General features: G+C 42.5%; 2 protein-coding genes across 3 annotated transcripts in view; both read right to left on the reverse strand.

Annotated features, from left to right (window-relative positions):
- Positions 1–4,918, reverse strand: part of IL27RA (interleukin 27 receptor subunit alpha) — a 62,113-nt gene extending 57,195 nt beyond the window's left edge. Inside the window, exon 1 of one of the 2 annotated variants that reach the window (XM_069767281.1) lies at positions 4,741–4,918. The gene's annotated coding sequence lies outside the window, so the exon portion shown is untranslated. The remainder of the gene's footprint in view (positions 1–4,740) is intronic. The other variant, XM_069767279.1, reaches the window with a different exon arrangement.
- A 1,707-nt stretch (positions 4,919–6,625) lies between these two features.
- On the reverse strand, positions 6,626–12,730 carry RLN3 (relaxin 3). Its single transcript, XM_069762490.1, has 3 exons — positions 12,710–12,730; positions 12,245–12,587; positions 6,626–7,150 (listed from the first exon to the last, which is right to left on the reverse strand). The coding sequence occupies exons 1-3, from the start codon at positions 12,728–12,730 to the stop codon at positions 6,870–6,872; spliced, it is 645 nt and encodes a 214-aa protein (XP_069618591.1). The 3' UTR covers positions 6,626–6,869.
- Positions 12,731–13,004: the final 274 nt, after the last annotated feature.

Below are 13,004 nucleotides of genomic sequence, written 5' to 3' on the forward strand. Positions count from 1 at the left end.
TCCCCCTATATCTCCCCTATTACTCCATCACTATCCTCCTATAATCCCTCCCCCTATTACAACCCAATATATCCTCCCTATATCTCCTCCTATTACCCCATATATCCTCCTATATCTCCTCCTATTACTCCATATATCCTCCCTAATCTCCTCCTATTACTCCATATATCCCCCTATATCTCCTCCCTATTACTCCATATATCCTCCCTATATCTCCTCCTATTACTCCATATATCCTCCCTATATCTCCTCCTATTACTCCATATATCCTCCTATATCTCCTCCTATTACTCCATATATCCTCCCTATATCTCCTCCCTATTACTCCATATATCCTCCTATATCTCCTCCTATTACTCCATATATCCTCCTATATCTCCTCCTATTACTCCATATATCCTCCTATATCTCCTCCTATTACTCCATATATCCTCCTATATCTCCTCCTATTACTCCATATATCCCCCTATATCTCCTCCTATTACTCCATATATCCTCCCTATATCTCCTCCTATTACTCCATATATCCTCCCTATATCTCCTCCTATTACTCCATATATCCTCCCTATATCTCCTCCTATTACTCCATATATCCTCCCTATATCTCCTCCTATTACTCATATATCCTCCTATCTCCCCTATTACTCCATATATCCTCCTATATCTCCTCCTATTACTCCATATATCCTCCTATATCTCCTCCTATTACTCCATATATCCTCCTATATCTCCTCCTATTACTCCATATATCCCTCCCTATATCTTCCTCCTATTACTCCATATATCCTCCCTATATCTCCTCCTATACTCCATATATCCTCCTATATCTCCTCCTATTACTCCATATATCCTCCTATATCTCCTCCTATTACTCCATATATCCTCCTATATCTCCTCCTATTACTCCATATATCCCCCTCTATCTCCCCCTATAATCCATATATCCTCCTATATCTCCTCCTATTACTCCATATATCCTCCCTATATCTCCCCCCTATTACTCCATATATCCTCCCTATATCTCCTCCTATTACTCCATATATCCTCCCTATACTCTCCCCCTATTACTCCATATATCCTCCCTATATCTCCTCCTATTACTCCATATATCCTCCCTATATCTCCTCCTATTACTCCATATATCCCCCTATATCTCCTCCTATTACTCCATATATCCTCCTATATCTCCTCCTATTACTCCATATATCCTCCTATATCTCCTCCTATTACTCCATATATCCTCCTATATCTCCTCCTATTACTCCATATATCCTCCTATATCTCCTCCTATTACTCCATATATCCCCCTATATCTCCTCCTATTACTCCATATATCCTCCTATATCTCCTCCTATTACTCCATATATCCTCCCTATATCTCCTCCTATTACTCCATATATCCTCCCTATATCTCCCCTCCTATTACTCCATATATCCTCCTATATCTCCTCCTATTACTCCATATATCCTCCCTATATCTCCTCCTATTACTCCATATATCCTCCCTATATCTCCTCCTATTACTCCATATATCCTCCTATATCTCCTCCTATTACTCCATATATCCCCCTATATCACCCCTATTACTCCATATATCCTCCCTATATCTCCTCCTATTACTCCATATATCCCCCTATATCTCCTATTACTCCATATATCCCCCTATATCTCCTCCTATTACTCCCATATATCCTCCCTATATCTCCTCCTATTACTCCATATATCCCCCTATATCTCCTATTACTCCATATATCCCCCTATATCTCCTCCTATTACTCCATATATCCTCTTATATCTCCTCCTATTACTCCATATATCCCCCTATATCTCCTCCTATTACTCCATATATCCTCCTATATCTCCTCCTATTACTCCATATATCCCCCTATATCTCCTATTACTCCATATATCCCCCTATATCTCCTCCTATTACTCCATATATCCTCTTATATCTCCTCCTATTACTCCATATATCCCCCTATATCTCCTCCTATTACTCCATATATCCTCTTATATCTCCTCCTATTACTCCATATATCCCCCTATATCTCCTATTACTCCATATATCCCCCTATATCTTCTCCTATTACCCCATATATCCCCCTATATCTCCTCCTATTACTCCATATATCCCCCTATATCTCCTATTACTCCATATATCCCCCTATATCTCCTCCTATTACTCCATATATCCTCTTATATCTCCTCCTATTACTCCATATATCCCCCTATATCTCCTCCTATTACTCCATATATCCTCTTATATCTCCTCCTATTACTCCATATATCCCCCTATATCTCCCCCTATTACTCCATATATCCTCCCTATATCTCCTCCTATTACTCCATATATCCCCCTATATCTCCTATTACTCCATATATCCCCCTATATCTTCTCCTATTACCCCATATATCCCCCTATATCTCCTCCTATTACTCCATATATCCCCCTATATCTCCTATTACTCCATATATCCCCCTATATCTCCTCCTATTACTCCATATATCCTCCCTATATCTCCTCCTATTACTCCATATATCCCCCTATATCTCCTCCTATTACTCCATATATCCTCCCTATATCTCCTCCTATTACTCCATATATCCCCCTATATCTCCCCCTATTACTCCATATATCCCCCTATATCTCCTCCTATTACTCCATATATCCCCCTATATCTCCTCCTATTACTCCATATATCCCCCTATATCTCCTATTACTCCATATATCCCCCTATATCTCCTCCTATTACTCCATATATCCTCTTATATCTCCTCCTATTACTCCATATATCCCCCTATATCTCCTCCTATTACTCCATATATCCTCTTATATCTCCTCCTATTACTCCATATATCCTCCTATATCTCCTCCTATTACTCCATATATCCCCCTATATCTCCTCCTATTACTCCATATATCCTCCCTATATCTCCTCCTATTACTCCATATATCCCCCTATATCTCCCCCTATTACTCCATATATCCTCCTATATCTCCTCCTATTACTCCATATATCCCCCTATATCTCCTCCTATTACTCCATATATCCCCCTATATCTCCTCCTATTACTCCATATATCCTCCCTATATCTCCTCCTATTACTCCATATATCCCCCTATATCTCCCCCTATTACTCCATATATCCTCCTATATCTCCTCCTATTACTCCATATATCCCCCTATATCTCCTCCTATTACTCCATATATCCTCTTATATCTCCTCCTATTACTCCATATATCCCCCTATATCTCCCCCTATTACTCCATATATCCTCCTATATCTCCTCCTATTACTCCATATATCCTCCTATATCTCCTTCTATTACTCCATATATCCTCTTATATCTCCTTCTATTACTCCATATATCCTCTTATATCTCCTCCTATTACTCCATATCTCCCCCTATATCTCCCCCTATTACTCCATATATCCTCCTATATCTCCTCCTATTACTCCATATATCCTCCCTATATCTCCTCCTATTACTCCATATATCCCCCTATATCTCCTCCTATTACTCCATATATCCTCCCTATATCTCCTCCTATTACTCCATATATCCCCCTATATCTCCCCCTATTACTCCATATATCCTCTTATATCTCCTCCTATTACTCCATATATCCCCCTATATCTCCTCCTATTACTCCATATATCCCCCTATATCTCCTCCTATTACTCCATATATCCTCCCTATATCTCCTCCTATTACTCCATATATCCTCCCTATATCTCCTCCTATTACTCCATATATCCTCCCTATATCTCCTCCTATTACTCCATATATCCCCCTATATCTCCTCCTATTACTCCATATATCCTCTTATATCTCCTCCTATTACTCCATATATCCTCCTATATCTCCTCCTATTACTCCATATATCCCCCTATATCTCCTCCTATTACTCCATATATCCCCCTATATCTCCTCCTATTACTCCATATATCCCCCTATATCTCCTCCTATTACTCCATATATCCTCCCTATATCTCCTCCTATTACTCCATATATCCTCCCTATATCTCCTCCTATTACTCCATATATCCTCCCTATATCTCCTCCTATTACTCCATATATCCCCCTATATCTCCCCCTATTACTCCATATATCCTCCTATATCTTCTCCTATTACTCCATATATCCTCCTATATCTCCTCCTATTACTCCATATATCCTCCCTATATCTCCTCCTATTACTCCATATATCCCCCTATATCTCCTTCTATTACTCCATATATCCTCTTATATCTCCTTCTATTACTCCATATATCCTCTTATATCTCCTCCTATTACTCCATATATCCCCCTATATCTCCCCCTATTACTCCATATATCCTCCCTATATCTCCTCCTATTACTCCATATATCCCCCTATATCTCCTCCTATTACTCCATATATCCTCTTATATCTCCTATTACTCCATATATCCCCCTATATCTCCCCCTATTACTCCATATATCCTCCCTATATCTCCTCCTATTACTCCATATATCCTCCCTATATCCCCTCCTATTACTTCATATATCCTCCTATATCTCCTCCTATTACTCCATATATCCTCCCTATATCCCCTCCTATTACTCCATATATCCCCCTATATCTCCCCCTATTACTCCATATATCCTCCCTATATCTCCTCCTATTACTTCATATATCCTCCCTATATCCCCTCCTATTACTCCATAGATCCCCCCTATATCTCCCCCCATTACTCCCTGTATCCTGCACGTACCTGTAGTAGGGGACAGTATTGCACATCTTCTTCCCTCTTGCCCTGTTTTTCTCTTCCTCTTCCTCTTCCCTCCTCACAGTGGGCCTGTGGTCAGTGTGATGAGGTCGCCATATGACCACTGACCCTCTTGTTGTCCCCTCAGGTCAGCGCCTCTGTGACGGGGAACTTTGTTATGTCTCTTCTTTCTCGGCCTCTGCATGTTAATATTCGCGACACCCACATGTGGGGCTGCACCCTACTGACTTCCTGCAGCTGTATGATAACGCCACATATTATTATTAAGGTAACTGTCTACTTAACCCTTTCCTGCCATCTGTCAGTTCCATGCTGGCTGTTTCCCACGTTTTATGAAGCTTGTGGTCTCTCACTTGCTACTTCCAACCCCACTTTTACACTAACTCCCTAAGGTGGCCATACCCTTCAGATAGCTGTCCGTGGTGGGCTTAGTTGCTTTTCTTTCCATCGCCCCTTTCCTTACATATATGCACACTTGACTTCGGCAGGACATTTCTTCTGGACGCTTGTCGCCTATACAAACAATACCTGAAGTATTAAATCTTTAGGGCCGTATTAATATTGGTGGAGACTCAGTGGCGTAAAATTAAGCCCATGCGCCCCAATCCAAAAGCTCCAATGAGGCCCCCAATTATTGCACCTCTAACACTATTGGTCTTTTCATAGGCTTATAGGAACTTTTCGGGCCTTTTAGGCTCCAGGGCCCAGGAGCGACTGCAACCCCTGCATGTATTGTAGTTAGGCCTCTGCGGAGACTCCGTCTCAGAATCTCCGACCTTGTGGCACTACTCTAGGAGCCACATATAGGACAGGTGGGTGAGTGTGTGCGTGGCCCTCACCACTATGGGAGGTATACTATAGGCAGGGAAACCATGGGATCAGCCGAACGTCTGATGTGTATGGCGGCTTCCCAACAGGAGAGGATTGGACATGTTAAATTTAGTTCCTGGAGTGTTTGGCAGCAGGTTACCCCTCATCCCATTTAATAAAACACTTGTAAGTGTGGAGAAGATGATGTCAGGGGAGATTGCCGTTTGCTACTCGCTATCGAAGGTGTCCACCATTTCTTCTCAACTTGATTTTTAGCCTGAAAGTACTGATCAGGGAACGTATTCGGATAAGGTGTTATCTGAGCATGCTCGGGTGCTGAGTCTCTTCGGCGCGCTCGAATAATATGTTAGAGTCCCCGCAGCTGTTAGGCAACCCCTGCAAGTCCTGAAAGGTGGAAAACCACCTCTCAACAGGTCCCACCAGCAGCAAAGAGGGTAGGTAGGGGTTAAAATTACTTCTCTTTATTAGGATATCTAAAATGAAGGCTTATTTCCGGAGACTCGCTGTTCATGCAATTGTGTAATAGTTATGGGAACGGATGATGTTGCCGAGAGAGTCATTACCACAAACCACCGCTCAGGAATCAGAAGGAAAGCGGCGAAGAGACGTAACAGGAATAGGAGTCATCGCGTTCAGCTCTGCAGTGTGGAGTCCAACATGCAACAACTCCTATCTCAGCTTCCTAGAAAGCCTTGTTACTGGGGCTATCTGTGGTCACCACCGAATTTATGACATTTAGCTGTGGGGAACACCCTATTAGGTCCCTCAAATAGTAATAATAGACTCTGCCCATGGCCACTGCTCAGTGTATGATGATAGCCTCACACCATGTAAAGTCCCAGGACAAAACTTGTCTTTCAACAATTCGGGCTGGTGGTGAGGTATGGCGGCACTACCAACCTTGTTGGGTTTGGCGAGGTGGGACCGGTGTGGTAATCTGGGCTACCAGCAGTGTGTACAGTTTTCTGGATGGGGGTGAGTGGTAAATGCCAGTAAGGTTGATCGACAGCTGTGCAAAAAAAGTTCCCCAAGACATAAGTTATTTGACTTAGACAGTCGGACACTTCTGAATTTTTATTTCTATGGTAAAATAGACCCTAGGTTTTCACAGCGCCATATGTAGTGGGATAATGTACAAATAAATAACACACCAGACGGTATTTGACACATATGTGATTGGTCACAGCCCACTGGGGGCTCAGAACAGTACATTGATCATACGCTCTTGAGATCTTCCCTCCCTGACCCGGGGATGTCTCCAGAAGAGGGGACAATGTTCAATCTTAGCATAGTGAGCTAATCTGACTTTTACTACATCCCCATTTGCAGCATGTATTGGACAAACCCAGTGCTGCTTCCCTTCCTCTCCTTTCCACCGCCCGTACGGGGTCCTCCGGTACTCCGTGCCTGCTCCCTGTGGGATCTCTCCAGGTTTGAGGGGATCCATAGTCCAAGATATCACCGTTGTGGGGTCGTAAGTTGGAAGCCCACTCGCTAAATACTTCTTCTTCATCAGAATTGATATCTGTGGGTCCTACATTCCCAAAAAGATCTGCGAGGTCACCTGAAAAAAACCAAATATTCTGTTAGATTACAAGCACACAAGGCATGCAACGTCAGTGTGAAAGATGGCATCCGACCTAAAATCGATCTACGATCAATGCTACGCAGATCTAGTTCATGTGGTTTCTTGCGGGTACCATCACTAACTCCCCAACACCAAAATCATGCCGTGGTTAATTGCTGGGCAAGAACAGGGTCTGTGGTGGTCGATCATCTTGTCTTGGTCTCCAACTTTTTCTTCTGGGGAAGGGTAAAATTGTCTAATGGCTCTCACATATCACATTGATTCTAGTGTCCTGTGGGCCAGTCTATGTCTGAATGGGTGGACAATTGGACTTTAGGTTCCTTATTTAATCCAGCCTTGGACAGTACCATAAAGTACCCAGATAGATGTTCATTCATCTCCTAGGCTTACCAAGTGTGTTCTAGCAACACAGGAGCCAGGTAAAGCTGTAAAATATCCAAATCAGTAAAAAAATATATCTTTGTACCATGTTAGCCAGTAGAGCGAGCAGGATGGTTCGCAGCCCTAAATGACGGAAGAGTTGTCCCATTGTCCTGAGACAGTACCAATGGCTCAATAACAATGCCTTAAAATGCTACACGTCCTCAGCACCTGGGTTCCCACATCTTTTGAGGGTGATGCAGCAATGAATTATCCTGAGGGTCTTGGAAACATCCTCAGGAACCATAGTTCGAAAAAGTTTAGTTGACCTACGGTAGTAATTTCCCACTTCAAAAATTTCTGTAAAGCTGAAATAATCAGGTCTAGAATGAGCCAAAGCTGGCGAGACTGGGAGAAGCAACGTGTGCCGATTATTGGAGCTCGTCAGGATGACCCCATGATGACCATAAAGGAAACAATCAACTATCAAATACAAGCAAAACTAGAAAGTACAATCCAGAAGGAAGATTTGGCTGCTTCTGCTGATCACCAGAGATGGAGAGGCTGTCAGATATATTTGATGAGTCCATAACTGTGTGGCTTCTTATTTATTTGCTTACATGGCACCATTGATTACCAACCTGATTAACAGACGACATCATCATCATCGCTGTCCCCATTGGGGCTCATAATTTACATTCCCTATCAGTATGTCTTTGGAATGTGGGAGGAAACTGGAGAACCTGGAGGAAACTCACGCAAACACGGGAGACCATACAAACTCCTTGCTGATGTTGTTCTTGGTGGGATTTGAACCCGGGACCCCGATGCTATAAGGCAACCACTTAGCCATTTAGCGGCTCGTAAACTCTGCCGCTTTCAATTTTTCCTCTGGGATCTGATTCATGGCCTGACCATCATTATTTCTGTTCCTTGATACTAATTGCTAACCTCTAATCGCCTCCTTTTTATTTTTGGTGTTTTCCTCTTCACTTAATTTTATCAGGCATCACACGTATTCCTCAGTTTATCTCTTCCCCATAAAACATATTATAAAAAAGTGTGACTTGCATAGGGAGCAAAAAAAAAAAAAACACGTGAAGAAGAAAAACGTCAGGACTTTTTCCACCTTTACTGTCCCCCATATTCTGTACAAATCTAAACTGAAATCATTTTCAGGGGGAAAATAAAAATAACAAAACTAAAACAATGTGGTTGCATAAGTGTGAGCACCCTGTTATTATTGGCTAATTCTGAACATCACAACATCCCCAATCACATTTACCCTCATGTTACACAGTAGTCAGTGCTCGGCCGCCATTATTTACAGGGATTCTGATTAGCCTCGTGTAAAGTTTCGCTGTTCTAGGAAGATTTTCCTGACATTTTCTTAGTTGCATTTTATAACAACAGCTGACAACACAGCAAAAGGACCTCATAGGTAAAAGTTATCAGTCAGGAGAAGGGTAATAATAATAATAATAATAATAATAATGGTAAAGGGTAGAAAAAATTCCTAGACATTATACAATGGAGCACTGTGAAGACGTCATCAAGAAGTGGCTTAAATTCGTCGCAAAAGCGGCATTACCTAAAAATGGACGTTGCTCAGAAATTGATGAAAAGAAAAGAAGAAAACTATTCCCGGAGGCTGCCAATAGGCTGACAGCAACATTAAAGATGCTGCAGGAATTTCTGGAATGTACTGATTGTGAATTGCACGTGATAACAATCTCCCGTATTCAACATATACCCGGACTGTGCGGGAGGATGGCAATTCAGAAGCCTTTTATTAAAAAGTAAAAAACATCCAAGTCTGGCTATGCTTTGCCAAAATATACATCAAATCAGTAAAAAGTATGTGGGAAAATGTGTTATGATCTTATGAGAACAAGGTTCAACTTTTTGTCCATTATTCCAAATCGTGTAAAGCTGACATTGCACAGCACCAGAAGATCACCATCCCTACAGTGAGGCATGGTGGGGGCAGTGTTGTGCTTTTCGACCCCTGGAACTGAGGAATTAGTCAAGGTGGAGGAAATTATTAACAGTTCCAAATATCAGTCAATTTTGCAACAAACCCTTCAGGCCTCTGCTAAAAGGCTGAAACTGAAGCTGAATTTCACCTTTCAACACAACAAAGACCCTAAGCGACCTCAACAAACTTATTGCTTCATCAGGAGATCATACTTTTGGAATGGCCTGGCCAGAGCCCAGACATGAATACCATTGCAATCTGTGGGTGTTCAGAAGAGGGCACGGTACACAGGACATGCTCAGTCTGACATATGGAGCTACTACAAGGAGGAGCGGGCAAAGATCGCCAATTCTAGATGTGCCGCGATGATAGACCCGCGACCCAAAAAGACTAAATGATGTAATAAATTTAAAGGGGACTTCAACAAAGTATTAGTGTAAGGGTGTGTAGGTTCATGCAACCACATTATTAGTTGTTTATTTTTATTTTCCATACAAAATATATTTCAGTTTGTTTTTCAGTGGGTTTGTATAGATTATGGGCGACAATAGAGGTGGAAAAAATGCCAGCCGGAGCAGTAGGTCCCTTTCCCTTCATTTCTTTGCTGTTCATATACACTACATTAGTTAGCGTAGATGTCAATGAGACCATGAGAAAGCTCCTACCAGGGTAAACCATGATGGGAGTGACCATCTTTTGCATTGGATCGGTTAGTGAAATAAGGTATATCCACAAAAATGTCATGTTTAAAAATAATACTACTAATAATAATAATAATAAGTGAATTGTAATGTTAGCTACTTTTGTGGTTTGAGCTCAGAGGTGACAACAGAGCGGCCGACAGATGGTTTTTACCCACAGAAAAACCAAAGAACTCGATGTTCTGCTGAGACGTCACATAGTAGAACACGCAATGTAACACAGAAAGATAAAAAGTAAATAATGAACCTCTAAAGACAAAGACAACTCCATCGCAATGTGAAGTCATGGTGGATAGTCAACGGTGGCCCCTTACTTGATATCTATATGTCCCAATGGGGGCAACGTAGCCCCACGAGGCTTGTTGTTTTGTGGGATGACTTCTGCTTCCAATATACCTCCCAACTGTCCCCGTTATTTGGGCAAATGTGAAGGTGTAAATGGTGAAGACTGGAGGCTTCTCTGCAGAAGAGTAACAGTCAATCACAACCCTCCTGCCATGGAGGCAAAATTAGCTTACCCGATCATTGCCCAGAACATACAAGCTGTATAGAATTTCTGTCCCGCTTATTGTGCCACCTTGGTTTGTTTTGTTTTTTTCGTGGTGGGGTCTGGCTAATAACAGTGGACCTAACTGCATCATGGCCCAATGGATAATTTTGTGGTAGTTTTCCTTTCAGATGCAAAGAACTGAAGAACTATTGATCAAAGCTAAGTGGTGAAGAGAAGTGATCCCCTATCCATAGAATTGGTGGCACCTTACAGATTGGTGAAGGTTCTCCAAATGGCAGAACGAGGCACTTTTATCCCTTAGAATGGAACGGAAGTGCGCATGCCGACCATTGCTTCATTCATTATCCATGGCGGCTTTTTCCGTCATCCCCATGGAGAATACATGGAGCGGCGGTGGAGTATGTGCTCTACTGCTCCATTCTAACGGCGATACAAGTGCCCTGTTCTACCGATCGGTGGGGAATTCAATGGTCAGACCCTCACCGATCTGTTATCACCTATCATAACTTTGTGTCATTGGACAACCCCTTTAAGGCAGATGCATAATTGTTAGATTCCAACCTAAATGCTGTCTGTACTCAGGCATAAGCCTAATTTGGGTAATATTGTCCTGTAAATTTATTCCCATTTGGAGGTCAAAAAATGTAACAAATAACTATGACGAATTCCAGGCAGTTTGTAGTTAGTCGGGTTAATCATAAACCTAAAAAGTACCTGGCACCTCTCCTTACATGTCAGGTTTAGCAAATATACATTTCCCATGAAATATTTTTTTTCCTTACATCTGTGTGTTGTATCACCCCCATTATTCCAATGAAAAAGTAATTACATTAAAAAAAAAAAAAAATCGCAATTTTTTTCTCGCCATTTCACCCTACTTGGATTTTTTTCCCCCAGAACATTAAATAATGATAAGAAATGTAAGAGAAAGAAAACAAAAAAAAACAAGCTGTCATATGGCTATGTTGCTGGCATAAAAAAAGTTATGGCTTCTGGAAGGGGACAAAAAAAAAAAAAAGGAAATTGACCCCATCAGTAAGGGGCACCTCAGTCATAAAGAAGAATTGAGACCTTGAATAACCTGTAGGAAAAAGTTAGCTGATCATACAAGATAAATTGTACGCCATTAGCTTGGAGATTTCCATACTGAAAACCAACAGAGCACAGCTCCCCTGCCTGGCAGTAATTGGGGGTCCCGGGAGGGTCTACGTGATGCCATTTCAGAAAAACACTGCATCCATACAGATGTTGTCCCAAGTAGGACTTGAACCCAAGACGCCATTGCTGTAAGGTTATGGTGCCAACCAGTTAGCCATGGTGATACCCATCGTGTAATATTACTGAGTCATTATCCAGGGACAAGCTGCAGCTAAGCTGGTGTATCTAAGCAGATCCCGTGCTAAGCTGGAATTACTTAATGTCTTATGTGAATGACTGTCGTCTGATCTGGTGTATCTAAGCTTATGATACGGTCTCTGAAATCCGCACCGTGTATATTTATAAAGATGTATTTTACCCACCTGTTTGCATGGCATCATTTCGTCTCCACCGGGACCCTCCACATGTAAAGATGACCGCCCGTATGAATTCTCGTCCGCATAGCTTCACCCCAATTGTTGGTACTCTCGCACTGCCACGGGCGCTGCCGTGCAGGGTCAACAACCACAGAAGTGTCAAGAGAGCTGGCGCCAGTCGCTGCCGCATTATGCTGGACGGTCCCTGGACGGCAGCAACAGGAATGAGAACATCTTCAGGACTGCTGGTCACCCTCTTATAAGGAGGCGGCGAGGTCCTGAGGAAGAGATAAGCACCTTCGTTCTGCGACCCCCTCCCGGACCTGCTCTGAACGGAGAGATAACCTTTCTAAAGCATAATCAACCTGGAATTATTCAGAGCTCGCCAGTAGCAGAAAATCATTCATTTACTACTTGACAAGTCTGCCGGACACCATTGCACACTGTGCACCGAAGATTACAAATATTCACTCTAGTGATGTCACTTATCATTTATCCCCAATTAATGACATCATAGGGGCCTACTGGCAAATCTACCCCGCTGCATCTAGTCTGTCCGCTCTGAGAAAACCAAGCTGGAGTGCAAGACCTTGTGGGCATAACATGGGCAACACTTGTCAAAAGTCCTTCCATCTCTCCAGGGCTGCCACTAGAAATTTCGGGGCCCCATACTGGCAAAATTTTCGGGGCCCCCTTGAAACTCCGCCCAGGCTCCACCACAGCCCCGCCTCCAGGCTCCACCCCACGAACTGTCCACAGTCCCACC

The sequence above is a fragment of the Ranitomeya imitator genome, chromosome 4, assembly GCF_032444005.1.
Source record: "Ranitomeya imitator isolate aRanImi1 chromosome 4, aRanImi1.pri, whole genome shotgun sequence".
NCBI lineage: Eukaryota > Metazoa > Chordata > Amphibia > Anura > Dendrobatidae > Ranitomeya > Ranitomeya imitator.